Source organism: Symphodus melops, assembly GCF_947650265.1.
Source record: "Symphodus melops genome assembly, chromosome: 22".
NCBI classification, from domain to species: Eukaryota; Metazoa; Chordata; class Actinopteri; order Labriformes; family Labridae; genus Symphodus; species Symphodus melops.
The window spans coordinates 6,191,623-6,218,274 of NC_136712.1; the positions used below are offsets into that span (position 1 = coordinate 6,191,623).

General features: G+C 41.1%; 1 protein-coding gene across 1 annotated transcript in view; it reads right to left on the bottom strand.

The window, feature by feature from the left end:
- Positions 1–3,837: 3,837 nt before the first annotated feature.
- The window catches only part of LOC306818128 (ELKS/Rab6-interacting/CAST family member 1-like), a gene marked incomplete at its 5' end in the record, with an annotated part of 28,779 nt that continues 5,964 nt past the window's right edge, over positions 3,838–26,652 (bottom strand). The window contains 3 exons of the mRNA XM_079335503.1: positions 3,838–4,962; positions 17,853–18,038; positions 23,860–23,967. Coding sequence (XP_079191629.1) covers positions 4,825–4,962; positions 17,853–18,038; positions 23,860–23,967 — 432 coding nt within the window. The 3' untranslated portion in view covers positions 3,838–4,824. The remainder of the gene's footprint in view (positions 4,963–17,852; positions 18,039–23,859; positions 23,968–26,652) is intronic.

Here is a 26,652-nt window from a genome sequence, read left to right on the forward strand (position 1 = left end):
TTTGGACAGAAGGTCAAACTACACAAAGTCACCTAGGATGTTTCTACCAGTTGTTTTAATGATATTTAATCATTTTCGGAGGTCTTTTTTTTTTTAAACAAAGTCCACAGTGTGTTTCATAGTGATGTTCTGCAGTCCATCTACAGTGCACTAAAATATTCAAGGGTTAGAGTATGTATACTGAGTTTGGGGTTTGTCTCTTAAGCAGTGGTAAACTTTGAGCATGTGAAGCAAAGCAGACTTTGAATTCAATCTTGCAGCTAACTCTACTTCTCAGACTGTATTCTGAGTCAATATATATTCTCGTCTTTGACACATTTGTAGCGTTCAAACGTGTAGTTTGCATTCTTGCATGAAGGCTAAAGGGAAGTCTGATCTGTGTGAGTTATAGTATAGACAAGAAGATGAAATGGTGTCTGGTGCTCGGTGAGTTGTACCTCCACCTCCTCCTCTATCTCCGTTCCCTCGCTCTCTTTCTCCATCACATAAATCAGGGAGTCGTACATGCGTATCTCTTCCTCCTCCTCCTTCCATCCCTCCTGCCTCCCTCCACTGGCTTTTATTGGGACAGTAGATGGAGAAAGCAGAACACAAACCCAGGTAGCCACACAAAGCGTTGCCATGTGTGATGTAAACACCGGCGCATATGCTGCCTTTACAGACTGCCGAGGAGCTGCTCCTCAGTGTGTCTGATGGATTTTTATTGTGTGAGAGAAACAGGATGACCCCGGCGGCCTGATGATGTTTTCACTGTGTTTGAAAATTCTTCACACAGGAGGTCAGAGATCAGGTCAGACTCTGGGTTCAAGGTCAGTCCAGCTGGGTGGGTCTGTTAAAGCAGATTTTACAGTTGAATGATCCAACAAAGTTTTGAAATGAGCTGCTGACATATGCAGGAGGCAAACTTCAGGAGTGAGTGGAAGCTTTTTAAATGATCTCTCCAGTGCTGCAGAGAATATCCTTGTTTTTTATGAGCTCAAATCTTTAAGTACTGTATTTTTTCTGGTTCTCTCAGGAGAATAAGAGTCTGAATGATCATTTGATGATCTTATATAAGATGAACTGCTCTATATCAAAACTCATCACACATATATATATATATATACACATACATACATACATATAGTGGTAACTTGTATCTAACCGTGTAGTTCTTGTGTCTGGTTCAGGTCGAGGTTTCTGCCTGTTAAAAGAAGTTGTTGCTTAATGTTGCTCATGGTGAATCAATATTGGGTCGTTTTAAATATTTTAACTAAGAAGACGGTCTGGAGCTGCCCTTCTTGTGAAGTGGGTTGAGAGAACTGATTTTTTTTTTAACGCCACACAAATAAAATTACTGATAGCATGATGATGCAAAAATCTTGTCAGGAGATATTCCAAGCTTGATCCGAAAGGCACCTGTATTTGGATTAAAGGTCTTGAAGTCGTTTCAGTCGTGAGCTCCGAAAGGCTTCCACAGGTCTGAAGACGCCTTTCAGAAGCGAGCTGAAACATCTTCAAGGCCTTACACCAGGTCCAGGTGCCTTTTGGAGCGAGCTTCGAATGACAATGACCTGGAAGAGTGAAAAGCTACACAGATTAGAAGAAGTTAAGACACGGACAAGCTTTTTAACTACATATTAAGTATTCTCACTTGTGAAAACTTACTTTAAAAATTTGCTGAAAGTTTTATACTAGTTGTGGTTGATTACTTTCAGGACCACCATCGTGTAGTATTGAAGAGTCACTGAACAAGCCAAATTGAACCCGTCTATATTCATAATCTCACTCAACTGGAAACAACGAACTTTTGGGCGAGTAGTTGGACATTTAAGAATATGATTGGCTCCACAATGTGTGTGTGTGTGTTAGGGGGGATGAAGAAGTGGAACAGGATGAGGTCTGTGCTGTGGAGTAATGTCATTATTGTGGGCGGATAGGAAAATAAACCACAAGTGACAAGATAAGAAGCACAGTTTAGTGTGCGTGTGCGAGTGGGAGATAAAGAGGGGAAGGCTGGGGATGGAGGGGGTCAGGAAAAGATTGGAAATGAAACAAAGGACACTTCAAGCTCAATCGTTTCTTTTTTTTTTTATCATTTAAACTCCAAAAGAAAGGACAAAAGAAGCTCATATCTAACAGACAGTCGTGTGTGAAGGTGTTTAGAGAGGAAGAGCCAAATCCAGATCCCCCTAAGATGAAACTGCGTGTACCTTACATGCATGCAGAGTGCCGAGGGCTCACAAGTCGCACATGTCTCCACTGTAAAGGGTCTCACGTGAAAAACACAGACGCAGCTCTCCCCTGTCAAATATCTGACCTGAAATGACAAGACAGCACATCCCACTTTCACAACGAAATGAACACGGTGTTAGATTTTATTCCATTCTCGTCATTCCCATTTTTCAATCCACAACAAAGTGTTAAAAGCCATCACCATTCCTACATGAACTTTATCAGCAAAAAAACAAACATAACGAAACACCGGATTTTAAACACAAGCTCATACTGGGTGGAGTCTCATTTCAAATAAGAACCAGTGAAATGTGGAATATTCTGGATTGAAACTCGTCATTTACACCCATGTGACTTTTTTAAAACACAGTTAAAGTGCCTCCTCAGAGAGTCTCATGATAGGGTGGAATCAAATCTGGGTCAGCAGTGTGAAGTTTCCTCTTTAGGCTTTGTCTCCACCCTGTATTTCTGTCTGCAGGTTCATAACTCCCATCTCTGCTAAAAAAGAAAACCATAAACACCAGAGGAGCTTTGAACTGAACCTGAAACAGCTTCACCCTGCAGTGCTCGGTGCTGTTAGCAGTTCCATTCATGCTAAAGCCGTCTGCACTGTTAGAAACATGCGTCATAGAGTTCCACTGCAAACAACACAAATAAGAGTCTGAGAAAAATGACCCAGTGCATGTAGGTGCAACGTACACTCCTTATAACAGTCCTCCTGTGAATGGACCAATCATGTGCTTTCTATGAGTTCACACTAGAAATGCTGTTGACACATTATGCAACATAACAACCAATACATAACAATATTTGCAATTAAACAAGATACCGTAAATTCCGTACTATTGAGCGCACCTGGATATAAGCCGCACCGGCTAAAAATAAGTAAATAAATGTATTTGTACATATATAAGCCGCACTTGATTATAAGCCGCAGGTGTCCACGCTATAACAAGAGCTATTTACACAGACGTAGGCTACCGGTAACATCCGCAAATACTGTAGCGTCCGTACGGACGTTAAAGGACGACGAGAGCGTTCAAATAATAATTTTTAATAACCCGATCACTGTCGGCCGTGACCACGCCGTTTACAGCAGAGAGCAACACATAACTTGCCGTAACAATCCAACTCTCTCCCCCAGCGTTCTCTCATACAGCCACTCAACACGTTCTCGCTGGTGCATTCACTGACTCTCCACATAATCGGAATTATGAACACATTATCAACTACTGATTTTACAACATGAACCGTTACAATACGAAGCCTAGCCGACGGTGTCTGTAACACGGCTGATGAAAAAGATGACCGTAATATATTTCACAAGAAAAAGTCCATCCATTCACTGCCTCAGAATGACTTCATTACTCACTTCCTCAGTCTCTGTTGTCGCTGTCAGTGTCATCTTAACGTGCGTGCATGAAGCGCAAAATGACTGATATTAAGATCCGACGTGACGAAGTCAAATGTTTTTGCGGCAGAAGCTCATTGTCCCCCATAAAAAATCCATGCATTAGCCGCACCGGAGTAGAAGCCGCAGTGCTCGAAGTGTGAGAAAAAAGTAGCGGCTTATAGTCCGGAATTTACGGTAAGTGTTTTATATATATCTATATATATTACCAAAGGCAAAAAAATATGTAGTTATAACTTTTATTCCCTCCCTCCCTCCCCCCCAAAGAAATGTTTAATACAGGACAATCTGAAAGTTCAGATTCCTCCACATCCACTCTAAAGGGATTGTCTCAAAAAAAACGGATAGTGTAGGATAATCTGAGCTGTAATTTAAGCATGGTCACAATTACTGAACATCTCCTGTTCTTCTTCGGTTACAAACAAACACAAAACATCTAAACTGGTGTGTTTTTTTCATAAAGGGAGTATTGCGATTTGTGCCTTTCATCAGCAAAGGGGGGAAAAAAAAGGATGAGAAAGTTTCATGTTCCCCTGACGAGAGCTGTACAATTTACACAACGATGTGGAGATGACTGCTCAGAGAAACTGCAGGTCGGGAGGTTTCATCACATATCAGACAGAAAACAGAAAAGAAACTTAAAGTTAAAAAGATAGCAGCAAATGATGTAAAGAATCAAAGGCAGCTGAAATAAACACTTTTGTATCTGAACCAATCAAATAACAATGTGGTAACAGCGAGTAAGTCTGGCATCAGGAACTACCTAGTAAGATCAAAGTCTCTTTCACTCTTTTTATACAGTGTGAAAATCTTTTTCCTCCGCCAAATAAATGAATTCACGACGCGTCCAACTTCTGATGGCCTGGGACGAACCAAGATGGCCGACTAATTCCAAGAAATCTGCATGCCAAGACAGCACTTTGAAATGAACATAGTAACAATATTCCCCAGTGGAGTTGTTAATCAAAATGGCGAGGACCAAAAACACAGTTCATTACTTAGCAGGGATTTTTTTTTTTAAAGTTTGAAATGAAATGAGTGCAGATGGAAGAGAAAGTCTCAGTCCTCACGTCCAGCACACTGTGACACATCAGGGCATTGTGTGTGTCTGTGTGTGTGTGCTTCCTGACTTTGGTGATGGAACTTTCTATTCTGGGTGTGTGTGTGTGTGTGTGTGTGTGTGTGTGTGTGTGTGTGTGTCAGCAGCTGTCCTCCAGTGCGTTCACGACTTGTTCCAAAATGTCAGGGCATCGGTCGGCGATCTGCTGCAGGACCTGGTTTGCGTACTCCTGGAGCTCCGCCCCCTCCCTCTCGCACTGCGCTAACTCTGCCTCCAACTAAGAGAGAGAGAAAGAGGTGTTCAAGTTTAGACGTAATATCCCCTGACACAGACAATTTAAAATAAACTATTCAATAGAATATAATGATATTTCGGTAAATTCACTTATTTGCATAAAAGAAAAAAGCTAAAAGAGAAGATTCATGTTTGGTCAGCTTAGCCCGCAGCACATACTGGAAAGAGAAAATTGATAGCCTGGTGATTCAAAAGTTAAAAAAAGAAAGAAAAGAATTTGACTGTGGTAAAGTGTGTAAATGAGAATTTCTCTCAAACTTATGCAAGAGCGCGGGTGAAAAAAAAAAAAAAAGCTAATGGATAATCAAACTAGCAACTACCTGTGGCTTTGTTATAAAAGACTTAAAAATGACCGTCTTATAAAAAAAAAAAACATACACATTCATTGATACAAAGACGGCGTCCTTTAAAGCCGATTATCACATGTTGTTCATTTCAATTGATGAAGAGAAGCAAGAGCTTCAGACAGGAAAGATAAACGATTCACGCATATTTTTAGAAAAGCGCACAGTGGCAGAAGTACCACGTGTGTGACACACACACACACACACACACAGACACACAGACACACACACACAGACACACAGACACACACACACAGACACACACACGCACGCACCAACGATGCATATCAGACTAATCTGAAAACACTGCAGTGTAGTTCTTTCTGCCCGTACAGAGTGGAAAGTTTCTGTGAGAGAGTGCTGATGTTATTTTCTTTGGCTGCAGTCGAGCTGAGCCGTCAAACCTAACTGACTTAATGACCAATACATCTGTATCAATAAGAGCCATGCTCAAACAGTCATGTAACACAAGCCTCTGTGTGTGTGTGTGTGTGTGTGTGTGTGTGTGTGTGTGTGTATCGGGTCAGATATGGCAAAACGTTTCCTTGTTAAGTCTTAACCTCTTCTCTCTGCTCTCATCTCTCAGCCAGCGAACATCAGAGCCATTCAATATTACAGCGGCTGTATTGATGTGTAAAACTGCAGTGAGGAATAATACTGCTCATGATGAAGGAAATCTGCCCAATAAATCACTCAAATGTAGCTCTTAATCCTCTTAATCAATCCATTCAGTAGTTATAATTCTGCTCCAATCTGGACTCTGAATATAAAATCATTTTTTAATGCAGTAATTTGGCCACATTTTGGAAATCATGTAATGTTCAATCAAGATTCAGCACTTTGTGCAGTTCCTAATCAAAGATGTAAAAACGTAGGAGCTTAGCAAACATATAGACTTTTTAAAAAAAAGGTCAGCTTATCATGGACGGGTTTTATCAATTTGGGCTGCTCTTTAAAAAACAGATACACTTCCTTAACATAACCCACATCTGAGGAGGAGTCAATCTGAACCGAGGAAGATTTCTGTACATCGAGATATTTTTATATATTTTGAATTAACACCAAAATGTTACAATTTCTTTTGATTCTTTAAAATGAAAGTAATCGATTTATGTTAAATTCAACAGAAGTATGTTGTATTCAGTGCAATCAATCAAAAAGAAAAAGGTTTGAGGAGAGGAGACACACATATTTTGAGATCATTACCACGCGTCACTTCGTGTGTGTTTGCAGGTAATTCAACTTAACGACTTTACATTTCAGCCGCAATCCCCCAGAAAAACAGCGCAGTAAAGATAAGAGGATAAGCTGACTGAGAAGAGATAAATAGTTTAGTGTGAGTCTCTGCTCTTCTGCCTCTGACTCACGCAGCCTTGACCTACACGAGACGAGACGGCTTTAAAACCAAATGACTAACACAAGCCTAGACCTACAATGAGAGCAGGTGAAACAGGCAACAAGTTCAAACCTGATGACGGTCTAGTACCAAAAACCAAGTTAGACAGTGTGCAGGACTTTATCTTTTATACTTTAAAAGTTTATCTGATGGACACATTGCTCTCATATGCACCTGTTTTGTGAAGTAGATGTGCAGAGGTTTTTTTTCTAATTTGAAATACAGGCAGTAAAATAATAGAGGATCCTCAAGTATTTATTTGAGCCTTTTGCAAAAAAAAAGAAAGAAAAGTCAAAGAGAGTAAAAAGAAATCTGTGCTCTTTTTCTTTTCTAATCATGCACTTTGCAACTGCTCACACTTGCGATGCTTCAAACCACCTTCTCGTGAGCAGAACTGGGGCCGGCCTTCTTAAACTGCATAGTGTAAGAACTCGTGCTGCAGTCAGTGACTGGACCACAAAGTATTATAATTTTTTTTGAAAGCTGACAGGCTGTTTGATCTAATACGCCACATCCTTAAATCACTACAATGAACCCGGTAAGAGTCTGAGGAAGTCATCACAATTCAATCCTCAGCAGGGGAAACTAAAGTCTCCATGTATGTGTTGTAAGAGAGTCCGTATTCAAGGAGCTGCTTTGGCTCGTCTATGTTTGATACAGTTGTCTGAGTGTCTGATATGGCAGGTATGTGTCAGGCTAAAGGACACGTTGCAAAGCTATGTTTTGATTTTGTGGGTACAGAGGAAATTGTTGGAAGCAGACAGAGAGTGAAAAAAAAAAGAAGTGTGTCTTTGTGGGCATGTGAGAGTTTGTTAAAGATGATTTTAACTGCAGCCATTAAAGCGCCATTATCATGAAGGATCATTATCTGCCTTATCAGGGGATACACACACACACACACACACACACTCAGATTGAGCTAAGGGTATGGTGCATCTGTGTGTGTGTGATGTGTACACTGACCCCTTGACACACATTGCAGGGCTTGAACCTCTTTGCAGAGGAATGCTAATGTTTTCTAAAGGAACCATAACTCAGCAGAGAGAGATAGAGGCGCGCAGATTAACACTGTGTCTCTCTGCTGCAGACACACATCTTACACAGTTACATGAGTTACATTTTTCATTCATGTGTCTGAGGTCAGAGGTGTGTCTCTGTCCCCTCTTTGCTGCATTTAAAATCAATTCTAAATGATATTCTATGACTTTTAAATCCAGGCTCGTACCTCCATGATAATTCCCACTGACCCACTTCATGTGCTGCACAATTAAGTTAGTCACTTTTAGATTCAGCTGCTGTTCGGCATGGAAACGTGTTATTTAGGAAACATGGACTAATTACTCACTTAGTGTAATAATGCGAGCCAAAAAGAGCAAGAATAGGTTGGATCATAAAAGCAAATATAAATGGTATTATCAGGCACTTTCCCAATAAATAAAACAATCAATCAACAAATCAAGACAACAATGAATCACCTTCTAGTTCTTCTTTTTCTAGACTTTTATGGTAGAAGAAATTTTAGGAGTAAGAGGACTACTGTCCAAAAAAATAAAAATGTCTTGCAAAAAAAACTTGGTCTATCCCAATAAAACCAGCACAGTGTATTAAATATTGAGATGAAATTCAAAGATATCATTAGCTTATTGGCCAATGAATATTTGATATAATTATCCAGCAATTGCACAACTGCCTGAGCTATTTTACAGATTTGAAAAAGAGCAGCGCTGCCAGGTCCGTGATGTGGAAGGTTAGAACATAAACTCTGAGGTGAGAAGGTCGACCGTGTCTGAAATCTTTTAAGAGCGCTTTACATTTAAACAAAGACAGCAGGGAGAGCTGGGACAAAGAGAGGCTGAGTGGACGCAGAGTGTGTAAAGGCTCCTGAGCGCTGGTACAGAAACACTATTAAAGTGAGAGCACAGGGATAAAGTACAACCGTCCTGTATTGACGATTATAATCCCTGTCTCTCTGTCTGACTCTTTTAAAAACCTTAAGAGCCCATACAGGCTTACAGTGAGTGCAGACTGCTTTGTATATTGGCTTCCTGCAATGAGCCGAGCCCAAAAGCGCCTGAGCTGTACAACAAAATGTGTGTGTGTGTGTGTGTGTGTGTGTCGTAGTCTGGTGCAGTTGTAGTCCAGGCAGCTGAGCTAACGAGCTGTAGAGGGAATAGAGCTGGAGGACTTGAACCAAAAACTGCTCCTTCAGGACTGCAAATACGGCACTCTTTGAAGAAAAATACAAGAAAATGGTTCAACATCACTCGATTATTTACTTTTAACTGGTTATTTAATCAGCCAAATAGGCTGTAGGAACATATTCATATTAACAGACTGGGCCTCTGGGAGGAGGAGGAGGAGGAGGAGAAATACACGCAGCCTCGAGTCAGGAGGCCTCTCCTCAAAAGACTACAACTCCACGACAAACTTTTTATTCAAATCTCTTAGTTTAATTCTCCAAACGGTCCCCGTTAGTGGATCCTAATGTACTTTGAGCTACAAACAGAGGTGGAGCTGCTCGTGTGAGTAACTATAGTGGAATACCTTCACAGGGCTTATAACGCATATAAAAAACATGAACTGGTCCTTTAGGAGTAACTATACACGGCAGGACTTACAGCACTAATGGCTGCAGAAATAAACAGCAGAAACAGACGCCAGCATTCACTGTGTATAGGTGTAACCTCCCAGAAGGGCAGATTGGGAAAAAAAGAAAGAAAGAAATAGAAGTAATTTGGTTCAATCTCATTCACAGTGTGAAGACTGTATGAGAGATTTTTTTAGTAGTTGTTTGCGGACTCGAAAAGCAACGCTGCTACTTAAGAATTTAATGTAGAGAAGCCGAAGAATAAAAAAACAGAGGGAGACTTATCATCAGCTACTTAGATTAAACTAAAACAAAGTGACACGTAGAAATGATCCCAAAGAATTCCCTTCAGCCTTACCCCAAGCGGAAATTTGAGACCACAAAAGGGAAATACTGGAATATGAAGTGCACTTACAGAAAAGTGTTCAACCTGCTGTTTTAAACAAGCTCTAATTTCTCCTCGTACAGTATGTGTGACTCAAGTCTTTTTTGGGTGAACAAGCACCTGGAAAAAGTTGTCTGAACTACAACTCGGAAAAACAGGAGAAGAGTTTGGTGGAAGAGTCGCAAAGGTCGACGAGCTTGAAGTAATATTACGCAGAAACACGGCGAGTGAAAGAAAAGCTTGGCTCGATGGGTAATGTCTTAAAGCTTGCGCACACATCAAAGTCAGAAGACGTGTGTGACGACACTCTGTTGGTTGTGTTAGCTTGAGACGAGGCAGGTGTGCTGGAGTCTGAGCAGAAGCCCTGAGAGCTGTATCCTTTCCAGTAATCAAGACTTCTACAAAGACTGAGCTCGGCCACACACTCGGCCAGATCAAGGTTTCTGTTCAGTCCATGTTTTTCATTTGCACACACTCGAATTAGTATTTGCTTGTTTTGAATTGACCTCAAATGAATCCTGTGTTTGCTCTCCTTACCCCTCCTGCTCCTGACGCCTGCCTGGCCTGAACATTTCCCGTCTAATGTTGCTCACGTTTTAAAACAATCAGCGAAAACAGAAATAGTGAGACGTGTATGCTTTTGGCATCTATTTCTATTCATGCTGTTAAAGCAGTCCTCATTTATGATGAAACACACATTATCAAAGGGAGATTGTAAATCTCCTGATATAGCATCATGATAATTAACATATTCCATAAAATACAGGAGAAAAGAAAACTGAATAAAAAGTTGTAAAAAAAAAGAAGCAGTTAAAACTAAAGACCAACAAAGGCAGAGCTTGTCTTTTATTTTATCTCTAAATGTCTTTAAATTTCACTTTCTCTGATTTCTCTTCCTGTGTTTCACAGAAACCTCAACACAAACTCAAATCATAAATGAAATACTAAAAATCTCAGCGTATGTGCCATGTTTGAACATTCAAATGTCTCAAATTAGTCCATCCATTGTTTGTAGTAGGATCACTGGATGTTTTACCAAACAGTGATAACATAACTTCCTCCTGCATAGCTGAATGGTAGTGAAGGGAACTGAACTTAAAAATATATAAAAATTAATTAAAAATAGAAATAAAACATCTGTACTTAAAGCTGGATTTCAACTTCAAATAAAGACGCGTCAAAGTATGGTAGAGCGAGTTGGCCGAGCTGTCACCTACAGTCCTGCAGACAACAGAGGACATGAGGAGGAGCGAAGGAGGGAAAGAGAGGCAGAGATAAGGTAGAGGTGCAAGAAACAGATTGATCAAGAGTGAGTTATGACAGCAAGGGGGAGAAGGAGTGTGAGACTAAGACAGAAAGATTTACAAGAATAGAGGAGAAGAAGACAGAGTGGGGAAAAAGATGGGGAGAGAGAGAGAGAGAGAGAGAGAGAGAGAGAGAGAGAGAGAGAGAGAGAGAGAGAGACAGAGACAGAGACAGAGAGAGACAGAGACAGAGACAGAGACAGAGAGAGACAGAGAGAGAGAGGGAGAGAGAGAGAGAGAGAGAGAGAGAGATAACCAGAGACAGGAGGAAAGATTGAGGAAGAGGGACAGCAAGGAAGACAAAGTCATGTAAAAAAAAGGCTGACTGTTAAAGCCATTAAGCCTGACTTCAATAAATCTGCATAAAACTCCAGCAGTTAGTCTGTAATGACCAGTGAAGGTCTCTCTGTGTGTGTGTGTGTGTGTGTGTGGCACTGTGAAAGAGGCACCGAGGGTTGTCCGTGTGCGTCTGACTGTCTCTCCTTTTGTCTGTGTTGATGTGTGTGTGTGTGTGTGTGTGTGTGTGTGTGTGTGTGTGTGTGTGTGTGTGTGTGTGTGTTTCTAATGGTCGTCGAGGACCTCTGCGTCGTATTAAGAGAGAAAACAATCATCCTTGGAGCGGGAAGCAGAGCTGCCTAATGAAAGCCAAGAGAGACCCCAGACCACAACGCAGAACAAATGGATGGCTCTGAATCTCCCCAAACCCCTCCACTCCACCCCCGGCCTCCACTCTGGAGCACGCCATTCTGCCGTTTCATTTGCACACAGACCAAAACAGTCTTCCTTTTTGCGACGCTTACTGTAAAAGTAGAAACATTTCTGAGGGGGTTTTGAGGCGTCAAACGTAATCTGCAATTCTGAATCAGAGGCTTGTCGTGGAATAATTCAAGAGATGATGATTTACTCTCTTTAGAGGAAGTTTTCTTAAAAATTGTATAATAATGGTGGACTCAACACGGTTAAGTGAAGTCTTCCTCAAGTATGAGTATCTGCGATAGATAACATTAACAGTAGTCGTTCTTCTTGTATGTTATATGAGTTTACATGTTTGGTAGTCTTGGAACCCATCAGTTATAGTCTGATGACGTTATACTCTCTGGAAGTGACAGTGAGCAACTATTCCGTCTTTTTTGGGATAAGTGTTTTCCAGCCATGACTTCCTTTTCCAGCAGCTGCTTTACCTTGTTTTTTTTCTGTTTTTTTCTTGATTATTGAATGTTTAGTGCCATAACGGCGTGTCCATCTCATCAGCTCCGCACATTGACACAGTTAGTGCAATCACAGCTCCAGAATATTTATCATGACTTACTGTCTCACAGACTATGAAAATAACGAGGACTATACTTTCTATCAACACCCACACCCACACAACCAAACAGCCGTTCAACAGTAGCACAGCTTCTGCCTGAATCAGCCTCCACATTATCAGTTTTGATGTTTATGTTCCAGCTCCGCCCTTTCCTGTTTTTTTTCTTTTGTCTCCTGTCAGTCAAATTTCACCCCATCAGTGACCTTGAACCACATTCAGACATAAAAAACACACAAGAGTCAGACGCCCACGTTTCTTTGTTTGCCAGCGTGTGAAGAGGGCATCAGGCTGCAGAGCTGAAACAACAATGATTGCGTGCATCTGTAAAGTGAAGGCTTGCACAAACAGTTTGTGTAAGACTTAAAGAGTGTTTTTGATCGTTTGTTTTGTGAAAGAAGTAAATGTCAATTTGGCAAATAATGTATCTTGTAATATCTTGACACAATGGCCTTCGCTGTCTGCTGTTTCCTTCTCTTTGATTGCACCAGATCTTTAGACTGGGTTTTGTTTCATAGTGTTTATATATCTGTGAGCACTCACAGAGTTTGAAGTGCAGCAGCAGGAGCACGATGGTGTTACTTTTAAAGGTTTTCTATCCACATACATTTCTCTTTCGAAGTCTGGAAACCTGTTGTATAAGCTCTAACTGTGCATGTCAGTGCAGGAGAAAGCTCGTATTTTGTGATCGCTGTGTAAAAACGAGGACACATGAAGTCTGTGATTGTGCAGTTTTTTCCTTCATTAAAGCGACCTGAAGAGTTGTAAATATGAGGACTCTGTTTTTTCTCTGAGGTTTCTCCAGTTTTCTCTGGCGCAGAGACGCTCGCAGCCACTCACTGGGAGCCGGCTGACTTTGAGCAGATAGAGGGGTCGAGGGCTGACGATTCATACTGGATTTTCAGAGCCGCGATATAATGTCAGAGTCAGCCAACAACACTTCATACAACTTTTTCTGAGACAACCGAACACAAGCAAAACTTGAAACGTCAATGGACTCACAGACACACGTGAACGTCTCGCCGTACAAACACAAAACACGTCCAATAAACCTTTATTGCTTTCTCTGTGCAATGAAATATGTAGAGAGAGACAAACACTCGTGCCTATTATTATAACTTCACACTTGAGGTCAGTGAGGGAGAAAGAGACTTCCTGTGTCTGTGTGTGTGTGTGTGTGTGTGTGTGTGTGTTGGTACTGTAATGCCAGTTCTCTTCAGTGCTCATTAGAGACGTCATTGAGCCATAGAGCTTATTATTATGAGCATGGCACAGAAAACAGGTCTTTTAGTAAAACCTCACATTTGGAGTCAGTGTTATATTTGTAGTTCAGCCGAGGTTAAACGGAGACATGGAAACAAATACACAGGAACTGACGAGCGCAAAAAAAATAAATGCAGCAAATCCATCATTTGAAAGCGCGACTACTTTTTTTTTCGCTAACAGCTCCTACACTGAGCTTCAGCTCTGGTCGGACATGACCATGTTAAGGCCTCCTGAATGGAATATTGTTCTAGTAACTTCTCTGGGGTCATTCCAGGTTAAAGTGGATGCAGAGGACACCAGAGAGGGAAGAGAAAATGACCGTCTGCTGCTTTCAGAGGAACGTTCGTTTTCATCCACGACTGGTCCATTTGAACTGATATATTTACATCCACCACTTCCAAATTATTACATTAAGAAAATATGGGGCAAAATTGATGCACCATCCAAAAAGACTGTTATCTTTTAAGCTACAACTCTAAAAAGAAAACAGAAAATCAGCTAACAGGAAATGTTAACGTGACTGCTTAACTCAGTCTTTTTCTCTCCTCTTGAAGCTTCAGAAGCTCAAGAAACTGTTTCATTGATATGTCAGAGTGAAGTGGGCTGAAATTAATCATCTACAACTGATATCTAAAATATATATTTGCATCTTAAGTTCTTTCTGCAGTTGCCTTCTACACTCGCATGATTGTTTTTGCTTATCAGCACAGAAAGCAGAGATTTGGCCGGTTTAAACCAGAAAGACGCTCCCTGTGGGTTTCTTACAAGGTATCTGAACTGGGAGTTGCCCAGTTGATAAACCCCTAAAGACTGGTTTGTTCTCACCCACCACCCTTTCCTCTCACGTCCCAGCCAAGCTACTTTTTTTTCGCTTTAATTCCAATTAGCAGAGCTGTGTTAGCACAATGTTGAATCTAGTTACAGGAACAGACTCCAGCAGTCATTCAGGATTGTTGTGCCCTCATGTTAATGCATGTGTGGGCGTGATGTTCTTTGGTTTCTCTCTGTGTTTGTGTGTCTGACCGTGTGTGTTTTACATGCTATTTTAGTATGATCCTAATGGCTTTACAGAGTGCCAGGCATTTTAACAGAGCCAGGGAGAGGCTTGTAAAACACACACACACTCACCACAAGACAGAGAAGTACAGCTGGCACACTGGAACATGGACGTCTGGAGTGTGTGTGTGTGTGTGTGTGTGTGTGTGTGTGTGTGTGTGTGTGTGTGTGTGTGTGTGTGTGTGTGTGTGTGTGTGTGTGTGTGTGTGTGTGTGTGTGTGTGTGTGTGTGCGCATTAAAAGGGTCAGCCAGGGTGATGGTGACACATGATGAAGGAAAACGAGAAACACGGGCCTCAATGAAAGACGGGCAGTGTGCGTCTGGCGATTGTGTGTAGGCAGGGTTGGGGTCTAACGCAGACTCATGGCGCCAAGTGGCACAGCCCGGGTACGAGTGGGTTTGGACGGAGAGACAAGGAGAGGCAGAAAGATTCAAAGTGTAGTGTTGTGAAGGGAAACATTTGACTAAAACACAGAAGAAAAAGGGGAACATATCGCATTCAAAAACTCCCTTGCCCTTACACCTACACTGACATGGAGCAAACCTGAGGAACAGCAGAGAGTCACAGAGGCTTTAAGGGAACTATAAGGTAGAGATCTATGATGCTTCTTAAGGAAAGAGAAACACAAATGTCTGGGGAAAGACTGAAGAAAAACAAAGTGGTGTCAAAAATGGAAAAGAATGTGATGAAGGTGATACAAAATGCAAAGAATGAAAAGTTTTCCGCCAAAAACCCAAAGCTCAGGATAAAAGAAGTCTTCTGTATTTTCTTCTTCTGTTTTACCACCAAACAAAATGAGCATTCATTGAAACTCTCGTTTGTTTCTAATTTTGAACTGAAGTGTAATTTCACACAAAAAAGAGTTCATAGACCGTTTTCCAGACATGACAGGTACAAGACTTTGAGGAGAATCCAGTGTTTGTGCGTCTTAAACCAGTTACTTATTAAATTCCATGTATTTGATTCTCAGCTCACATCGCCGTGTTTTGTTATGCTGTCATATGTTTGGTTTTTTAAAATGCTGTGTAAACCATGAAATGAAAAGATATTAAACCCTGTGGTTTAACGCTGTTGGATGGAATTATTCACACATCTTTAAATAAAACCACACATGTAGTCATGTTAGCCCGCCCACATCTCAAAGCACAATACAGTAAACCTCCTCCGATTATGTTTCAAATGATAAAAACTCCAGAAGCTCATACACACAGATGTGTGTGAAACGTATGCAAACACACAGACACTAAACCCAAAGCAAACAACACAGTGTATTCATGTAAACAGGACAAAACAACCCCACAGTCCTGATGTGTGTTTTGGTACTTTAGGATTCATGGTATCCTTGCTCGCAGGCTTTTCACATCAATTTGCAGAGACAACTTCAAAGCAAACACCTTTGTTATGCAAATGACCTTTTGTTCCGCTATCTGAGTGAGTGACTTTTAACACAGGAGATCACAGTCCACGTTCCGTCTCCAACCACGAGATAACATCAGTGATTTCATCATGACCACGATGAGTCCATCTCCTCAAGTTCCAGCAGCTCTTAACCAATGATTCAAATACATCCATAGTGAAACAGTACAAGTGATTCTGTAGTGGTTCTCAACTGGTGGGTCGGACCCAAAAGTGGGCCGTGGAGCCGTTTTTAGTGAATTTGCGAAAATATGACTGAAAAAAAAAGCATCTGTAAGTCTATGAAGCAATTCTAAATACATGTTGGTTTTGTTTGTTCTCCTCGTCCTGTTGCATGTTTCGTACCCTCTCTGGTCCAAACTGTACTCTTCCTCATTCAATAAACATGACTGGTTGGAAAAATATCAGAAGTTTGGGAACACTTCTTCATGAAGGAGTTGGTGGGAACCACAGCTGTGAGGTATGTTCTGTAAAACACTTTCATCCAGCCTGTGCTAACACTTCAACGTTTCACAACTTTACCTGAGAGCACAACACAAAACACACAAAACACACGGTCCAGAACGTGTTCGGAAAGTGTTTTACAGATTTTTGTCAGAATATTCTCATGTTTTCTTCGTTGGAATTTGAACCTGTGTGAGGTCATGAGCACAGTTTGGTTTGAAGGTTTTCAATTACTTGAAGAATTTTAATAAATATGAGGAAGACATAAAATACTGAATGTTGGCTTGTTGGTTGTCTGAAAGCATTCAATCATGTTCGATAAACGATTAGAATTAAGGATCAAGATTATGAGAAAAACACAGAGTGATGGCTGTTGAAGAAGCATGGACCATTACTCTCTGCCTTAATGGAAACAGTGATTAAATGACGACATAATTCAGCACATCTAAAGTTTATTTAAAGTGACACCGCACCATGCTGTGCCATGCTATCCAAAGCACTCATGCTAATCAGAGACATTTCCCTGCATTAAGACATACAATAGAGCTTTCATGAGGAAACTAGCCGTGCTGTGCACTGACCACATACTCTGTCACACAGAGTGTGTGTCTAGAGTTACAGTTTTTCAATGTATACCACATGTAGCGACCATGTAGCGCCTGATATGTTTTCAATATGGCGAAAAAGAGAGAGAGACAGAGGAAGCTGTAGACAGCCACAACATTTTTTAATCTAATAATATACTGTTTATATTCTAAAGCTGAATACACTTTGAGTTGCCATGACGGTGGAGCTGCAAAAGGGCAGTCGGGTTAGCCAATCTTTCTTAATCATCCCCTAAGCCTCAACTTGTCTTTCTTTATCCTCATTTCCCTTTTCTCTCCTCCCACTCTCGGATGACATCTCTCTCGACATATAAATAAATATTCTCTTTTCTTGCTCCACATATGAACCAACTCTCCTTCTGCTGCCAAGCGCTCCGAGCAGAGTTTACTCCCCGTAAAATAAAACGTCTGAGAAAGATTTTGTTTCACAGCCAGCAGCTTGTCGTCAGGTGACCCGCTGGAGTAAATCTTTTTCATTAATGTCAAAGGCAGCGCCAAAAAACTGCCATGTGAACCAGTGTGTGCCGGACTCCTACACACACAGCTACAAACACACAAGCATGCACACACACACACACACAGAAACATACACAGAGTCAATCTCACAAAAACACAGACAGCGCCACTTATAGAAAGAGCACACAAACGGATGTATCCGAGGACTGATGAACGTCGTCACTTGATTTTTTTCCCACATATTTCAAGATCACAAACACACACACACACACACACACACACACAGACACACACACAATTGTCTCACCTGTTCCTGTGTCATGCTGTGCAGCTGCGTATGCCAGGAGGCGGAGTCAGAACGGTGATAGGCAGGGGGCGGGGCAAAGTCCTGCAATATGATTGGGTCTCGCTCCTGACACAGTGAGGTCAGGTGACTGATGTACAGCTTCAGTTTGCTGCGATTCTGATTGAGATCCAGGAGAGGAGAGAGAATCTGGAGGAGAAATTAAATAAGACAATTTATTAGAATTCACGCGCGCACACAAAATAACTGATGGATTTTGGCGAGGAAAATAGTTCTGATGCAAGCTGCACCAGAATGAAATCAATAACAACAAGTTGTTAAAGAAAGAGTGAAAGAGGAGCTTGTAGAGCTATGAATGCTGCCAGTTCATATTTCATATGTGATTAATCAATATTATAATGTGGGGATTAAATGTGAACTTCCTTAAATTGAAAGCTTTTGGTCATTGCTCTTTTATGAATGAAGGTCAAACAAGGGTTGAAAGAAAACTTTGTTGATATATAATCGTGCACAAATCAAAAATCAGATTTCTCTTTTTAACGACAACATTCGTTTTACAATGGCTGTTACTAATGTGTGTGTGTGTGTGTGTGTGTGTGTGTGTGTGTGTGAGCGTGGGAAAGAAGAGACAAGACCCCCCAAGAGACGAATGCTCAAACACACACACACACACACACACACACACACACACACACACACACAGACCCTGTCCTTGGGGTAAAGAAGGATTTAAGTGCAGAGGAAGCATGTTAAGAGGGCTGTTAGAGAAGTAGGCTCGGTCATAGTGGTGTCTGTCTTCACCCTTTGCTTCATGCTTATCATCGCTCAGCACAGACGCACACACACACACGTACACACACACGCACGCACACACACACGCGCACACACTTGAGCGCTGTTACAGGATGATGCATTCCCTGAGTGCACGGACATTTTATCCTCTATCTGTGCTCCATATACGCCTTTTCACTTTATTCCCTGAAATCACTCAGATTATAAAACGTAACAATATTCTTTAGTCTTCTCAGATTTTGGTGTTTAACCAGCCGTAACCATTAACAGAAGCATCATTTGGATACGGTCTGTTTATGCACCAAACTACTTGGTTATGTTTAGGAAGAAATCAAAGTTATGATTATTAGTAGTGCTATTATTAAGTCTGCACATTGTCTAAGTCACTCAAGTAAGTTACAAAGCTAATGCACTGTAATTAAAGTTCAAATACTTGTTTCTGTTTTCTCTGTAGCTACAGCAATAATAGCCATCTATGGCAACTGTCTTTCCATCCATCTTTTTAAATTTTTATTTTATTTTTTGATATGATGCATCTTATTTTTGTGTACTGAGTAAAGTGAGTGATATACTATCGGATTGTCATATTTAAAACCAGTAAAACCTAAAAAACAGAATACATATCCATCCTAGACACGTTTTCTAAATCTGATCCAGCCTGCGCCGTCAAAACAAAAAACAAACTTTGGACACTGATAATGAATAAAACGCAGTATACATATTAAAAAAAACCCTCCTCTCCTGTATATGAAACATTCATTATTCAACAACCTCATGGGTTTGAGCATCCTGGCAAACAAATCAAAGCACCAGAAGTGGCGTTTTTTTTTATTTTGCAGGATTAAAAAAAGATGTCTCTCGCATGCTCTTCTACAGCACTGCTGCGACAATGAGAGTCGACAGTAAATCAAAGTAACTGTCACTTCTGATTCAGAGTCTTCACCTCATTTATTACAAACAACACACACACCGGGAGTTATTTGTGTGTGTGTGTGTGTGTGTGTGTGTGTGTGTGTGTGTGTTGTCAGAGTCTCTCCTTTGTGTGTTCACGAGTGCTTTAACTACAGTCCGAAACACAAACACAACATGTACACTGTTTGATACACTATATGCAAGCACATAACACACACACACACTCATACAAGGTCGTTATCAGAGTTGAAAATAGTGCCGGATACAGTATTTTCTGGTGAAAACCTGCCAAAAGGTGACAGTCCGTTACAAAATACATCACCAAACATTTCCCTCCGGAGATACAGGGATAAGTAAGGCGAGAGAAGAGAAAATGATGGAGCATAAAGCTGCAGAGATCTGACACATTCTGCATTTCAGATCATCACTGCTCTGTGTGTGTGTGTGTGTGTGTGTGTGTGTGTGTGTGTGTGTTCTCATGCAGCTCCAGGTCTGTTGTCTGAGTTATCCAGGTATATGTCAATACGTGAACTCAGCTCGTAAGAATCGGGCCTTTCTGCTTTACAAACACACCTAACGTGTTCAGCAGCTGTTCACCCACACTTTCTAATATGGACTTCTCTGTCAGAAAAGCTCACACACACACACACACACACACACACACACACACACACACACACACACACACACACACACACACACACACACACACACACACACACACACACACACACACACACACACACACACACACACACACACACACACACACACACACACACACACACACACACACACACACACACACACACACACGCCACACTTTCCAGACCTGCAGCAGCGCTCAGGGATCAAATAGGAGACGAATGACAAGCAGACTGAAACACAGTGGTGATAAGAGGGAGATATTCAGAGCAAAATAACGTCACCAGAATTCTTCAGATTTTAAATAAATATTCAACAACTAATTACAAATATCTAAAAAATGGCAGTAAAAATATTTACTATGCACAAATAGTGATCTCTGAAAGCCTCTGAAGCACCTGCAGTCCTTACATATTCTGAATTTATTTTGATGTACAGCATCTGTGTTTTATTGTTTTTCACACCCTATGCAGTGTGTGTGTGTGTGTGTGTGTGTGTGTGTGTGCGTGTGTGTATGTTTAATGAGCCCGCCGTGCTTTCCAGTGTCTTACTGTACAATAAAATAACCCCAGAGGAGACATGAGTTTATACAGCAACGTGTGTGTGTGTGTTTGTTCCTCTTTATTAACCTGCAGACCAGTGTATTACTGAGCTGTGAAACGACTCCAAAGAGACACATTCACTCTCATGCTGCATGTTGAAAAAACTTCAGAGAGCACATTGTGAGGTGAAATCTGGATTCTTCTCTTTCTGAAGAGGTGTCATTATTGTGCCTGGGTGCACAGCTTGCACATGGACCAATGTTCCACAAGGGATGAGGTATATATTGAGCTGCTGTAGTATATTGACATACAGCATGGAAGAATAGCTACGGATGTGCAGAATTGTTATCAATGGTTTAAATGGTAAGTGAAGTGACACAGGTTAACCCTGCAAATGTTTTTTGACCCATATGTTTGAAGTGACTTGTTAACTTGCTTGCTCCAGCTTCTCAAAAGTGAATATTTTCAGATGTATTATTTCAAATATTATTTCTTTTTGGTTTACATTGTTCTATGAAAACAGAACTAATTAACGAATCTCCTTCTTCCAAACTTTAGTTTCATCTAAACTGGTGCTCTGCAGGACCTGTACAGACTTCCACAAGTGACCTCGAACATTTGCCGAGGTTGTATTTTAGGATTTCAGGATTGAGATTTTTTTTTTTTTTTGTATAACAAGTGAAAGCTTGAAGTCATTACTCATGAGGTCATTAAAAAACCCCCACTAAGCTGCCTCAAAGAAACACACATTAACACCTCTCCCCTGTCTTTTGTCACTGAAGCATCTTATAGCACTAAGCCATAAAAAAAAGTCCTCAACTATTCTTGGTGTGTTCAGATGACTCTCCTGTGTTTCTCTGCTTCAGTTGTTTTGAAGCATTTCGCCTCCAACAGAAGTTCAGAATTCCCTTATTGAAACAGGCACAGTCACCGACTGTTCAGATGTAATGTGCTGTGGCGAATTACCTGCCTTACAAACCAAGACGTGTGTTCATACTGTACATGTGTTCGTGACTACTCATGGAGACAGACTGAGTGTCAGTAGTGTGTGTGACTGCTGACTGGCGTGCCTCTCTCAGCAGGGAGGTGCTACCGCTAATTAATAACCAGGGTCAAACTTAGATCCCTCAGTGTAACATTGGGCTTTTAGCATCCCAATGGGAAATCCCAACGGAGGAATTGAGCTGTGTTAAAAGAGCATGTGCGTGTCACATGCGGTGCTGCCTCCACTGTCCTGTCAGGAAATCAAACCAACACAACCCTTTAATCAATGAGACACCCAAAGATAGGATCGATCAGGGGGGAATCACAGAATAATGTGAAGAATGGCACATGACCAGAAATAACAGGAATCTCCCAATACAGCAATATTTGACGTGTTGCAAGACAACCATACATGAACTGGAGGACATAAACAAATTCAGGATTAATGTATTGACTGTGATTTGGTTTCTGCTTCCCCTGTCATGAATCTTCATCTCTTAACTTCCCTTAAAAACTGTCCCTGAATGTCCTCTTTAGCCAATTAGCTTTTTTTCTTTTCTTCCATGGAACCCTCATTCATGTTGTCAGTGCTACTTTATGAGGAGTCACGATGTGGCGACGTCAAACCGGCAGAGGAATGATCTGTTTAGATCGCTGTATTTATCAAACATTTAAATATCAATATTCAGAACCTGCGATACAATAATTACATCAGGAGTCTATATAATGCTGCATCAATATTTTGTTCCATCTCCAGTCTTCATATAAAGCCACTTCAACGACTATGCAGATCAGATTATCTCTGCAGATCTTCTACAAGTTATTTAAGAGGAAACAACTGAGACTTCTTTGTCTAAAGAAAGACTCTGTTTTATACTCAATGTGCATCCATGTGAAAAAGGGTATTTGTGTTCTTGCTTGACCTGGAGGGTTTCATGAAGTGAAATGAAAAACGTATGAGCCTTAAAAAATACTGAAAACCACCATTGCAAACTTTAAAAATGGGTTCAAATGTGGGGGCAAGGCAAAAAGCTTCCTTTTGTGATTGACAAAAAAAAAAATCCTCCATGAAGTATTTTTGCAAGGCCGCAACTTTCATAGATCATGCACTACAACCCAAACAGAGCGAGTTGAGCAGAGAGACGTTCATGCCATAAAAGAAGATGAAGCACAAAGACAGACACGTGACGCATCATAAAGAATGATGTGCAGTGATTGACATGAGGATCAATAAGAAAGACGGAGGAAATCCTGAGACGATGAAAGACGGTATTTTTTGAAAGAATTTATCTAGGAGGAGGAAAAGAAGACAAATACACAAAAAAAATCAAAGGCTGGGATGTGACACTGAACAAATGGAGCAGACATTTCAGGAGCTTAAATACTCCGATGGATGTGAATATTCTGAAGCAGAAATTCAATGGACCTCATCCCAGTTTAAATATTGACCAGCATGAGAAAAGTTAGAAATCCATTGTGGTGATGAAAGAATGGAAGAGATGAGCACACAGAGGTTGACAAGAATCACCGAAGTGAGATGACGGATTCAACACATCGGAACCAGATCACAAACTCACGGATGGAACCAAAGTACGGATCATGAAAGATGAATGATGAGCACATCCAAATTTGATATCGATCCAGATGAAAGAGAGGCTCACCCTTCTGTACAAAATGCAGGACCGAGACTGAGAAAGAAGGCATGTGGTTTGCTAGGCCCATATGCCCTCCTCATCGTCCTATTGGTTAGTTCAGTCCCACCGCAGCGTGAGTTTGGAGAAAGCAAGAAGTTAGTTTGTCGAAGCAGAAAATTGAAGAAAAACATAGTAAATGCAGAGCTGTGGTTAAATTAAAACTACTACATTTGAACAAATGTAAAAAAAATTAGACAAATAAGTAGCTTTCAAAGTAACAGCATGGAGAACCAAACATTTCAATTTAAACTAGTGGCCTTCGACATGAGCAGAAAGATGTAAATGCTAACAGTAAGAAGCATCTGAAATGTCATTTGAGAGCATGCATTCATCCGTGTGAGAGTGAGGGTATTAGTTCACGTTTGTGTGTCAGGCTTGGGATAATATTTGAAGGTTTTTTTCCCACTCTTTGTGGATACACTGTGTAGGCAGAGATCTTACCTGGTCTGGGGAGGGCTTGTGATTGTTGGGCAGCTCTGAGTTTGGAGAGGTGACCTTCAGGTGGTCGTCCTCATAGTTGTTCGCCATCAGCTTCATACGGTTTTGTGTCTGCAGAGAGAAAAAAAAAGAGTCAGAAACTATTACATGGTTTTTTAATTCTCCAACTTCATTCTCGGTGTAATGAACTGAAGACCTTAAAGACGGAGTTTACAGAGTTTGTTGATAGAATACCAAGAAGACGAGATAGAGGATCACTCACATAAAGCAACATGTCGTCTGCATACAATGACAATCAATATGCTGTGTTACAAAAAAAACAAAAACACTTCATTGAAAGGGGAAGAGCGCAGCAATATGGTGTGTGGTTCAGACTTGGCTCATCACACATTCACATGCAAAGTATCCAGAAAGAAAATCATGTGTTTCATCATTTTATCTTTTTGGTTTGTTACACAAAAAACAATAGTAAAAGATGATATGTAATGTGAAAAAAGAAGTTTCTACTTAAGCTAACACCACAAAGTTGTGTGTGTGTGTGTGTGTGTGTGTGTGTGTGTGTGTGTGTGTGTGTGTGTGTGTGTGTGTGTGTGTGTGTGTGTGTGTGTGTGTGTGTGTGTGTGTGTGTGTGTGTGTGTGTGTGAGATAAGAGGGTAACCATAGCCTCGAATTCCTCAGGGAGTTAATTTGCAGAGAGGAAATAGAGAAGAGAGGGTTGGACGACTGCCAAGAGCTTTGACTTTCACTTACACACACTTTGAGTCAGTGTAGCAAAAAAGGAAGAGGGAAAGACAGAGCAAGGAGAACATTTTAAACTGCCCATTTACGTTTTTTTTTTGTTGTATGTTGGTTTTGTCTCCCTTTAAAAATAACACTAAAGAAGGCTTTGCACATTTTAAAGTGCACACACACAAACCCACAGAAATACAACCTTTGACATGCCACCTGTTGTGCAGCTTGTTAACTGCGGCCGAAAAAATAACAGGCCTCCTAATTTGCCACTTGGGCAGAGATCCATAAAAGGAGTAAAACAAATGCTGGGCTGTACACACCCACACGCGCTTCGATGTTCAAACGCACATCAACATGTGAGTACACAGACTTTTGTCCCCTTGTATTTTCCATCTCCTGGCTCTTAAGTCCAATCCATCTAATCTTTTCCTCCAACTAACTGTCGTTGATCTATTCCTCCTTTCCTGTACGTCTTCTTCCTCGTAGCTAAACCATCTCTTTCACATGTTATAGTTCGACTTCGTAAGACTTACAGAAGGCTCAAAAAAAGAGCAAGTGAGAAGGAGAGAGAGAGAGCGGGAGAGAGAGAAAGCAAAGGAGGGAGTCAGTCTAAATCTGTCAGTCTTGTCCAATCTAAATCCCCTTAGCCTCTTGCTGAGCCCTGCAAGGAACAGGGGCTTAAGCAGGCCAGACTGAAGTTTTGTGTGTGTGTGTGTGTGTGTGTGTGTGTGTGTGTCGTGTGTGTGTATGTATGTGTGTTTGACAGAAGCTAAAAGAAATATGCCATTGCCACATTTCGTGTTTGTTTGAAAGCTAAATGAAAGACTGCATTTCTGTTGAGTCTGTGTGTAAGCAGCAGATAGCTGTACTCTGTGTGTGAGGGATCATATAAAACCGTTTGTGTGCGTGTGTGTGTCTATGCACATAAGTCAAGCTGAAGACAGTCTCCCCTGGCGAGCACTCACATTATTCATTTCCATGTTTTCTCACGACAGCTTTCAAATAAACACACACACGTATTTAAAACAAACATGGAAAGTAAACTGTTCATCTTATGCGGAAGGCAGGATCCCCACTGCACCTGCAGACAAACGAACAAACACAAACAGGAAGCTCTGGAGTGATGTTTATTCGTCTAACTCTTCCTCTAATCTCCACAAACTCCTGAGGAATGCAAATTGTAGACATTTAAAGCACTGACTGTTGCTGTTTACAGCTACACTTCTTGAAAACACAAAAGTCAAGCGCAGATAACATTTTCCCGTTTTACCAAGACTGACATTAATTATAGGCATTGACGAATCCTGTAAGGATTAGCGCATGTTACAGGAGTGAAGGTAGGTGTTGCCGAAGTCTTTCATCATGATAGTCCATAGTTCAAAACCAGATCGCCCAACGTGGGGCTCGAACCCACGACCCTGAGATTAAGAGTCTCATGCTCTACCGACTGAGCTAGCCGGGCTGTATGTTAACTCTGTAGGAGGTCAGATTTCGAGGCAGCAATTGACCCTCAGATGGGGGAGAGGGAGGGGTTCAAGGCAGACTCCCGTCACAGTGTATTGTAACTTATTTTAGATCAAGAAGACTATGATTGGTTCTTACAGCTTTGAATGGAACTTTTCTCCTGAAAAGGAAATACTGTATGCATCGATTGTTAACTGATTGTTAACGCTGATTAAGAGACCAAAGGATGAGCGCCCAACGTGGGGCTCGGACCCACGACCCTGAGATTAAGAGTCTCATGCTCTACCGACTGAGCTAGCCGTGCTGCTTTTGGAGAGGAAATGACCCAGAATCTGTGTGGGGTCAAATCTCTGTGACCACAACCAAAGCCTTTACCAAGGCACACATCTTCTATTTGAAGACAGAGAACAGTTCAGTAGGTAGGAATTTAAAGCCAGCACTTGTCTTGCAGGGAAGTATTTCATTTGATGTGAGCATTAACTAATGCTGCTAAATAATGAAAAATAACTTCTTCTTTTTTTTGGTATATTAACACGTCTTTTTCTTCTATGTCTTCCTGTGCATTTGCAGCGTCTTTGGCTTTGATTTCAACTGATGGAC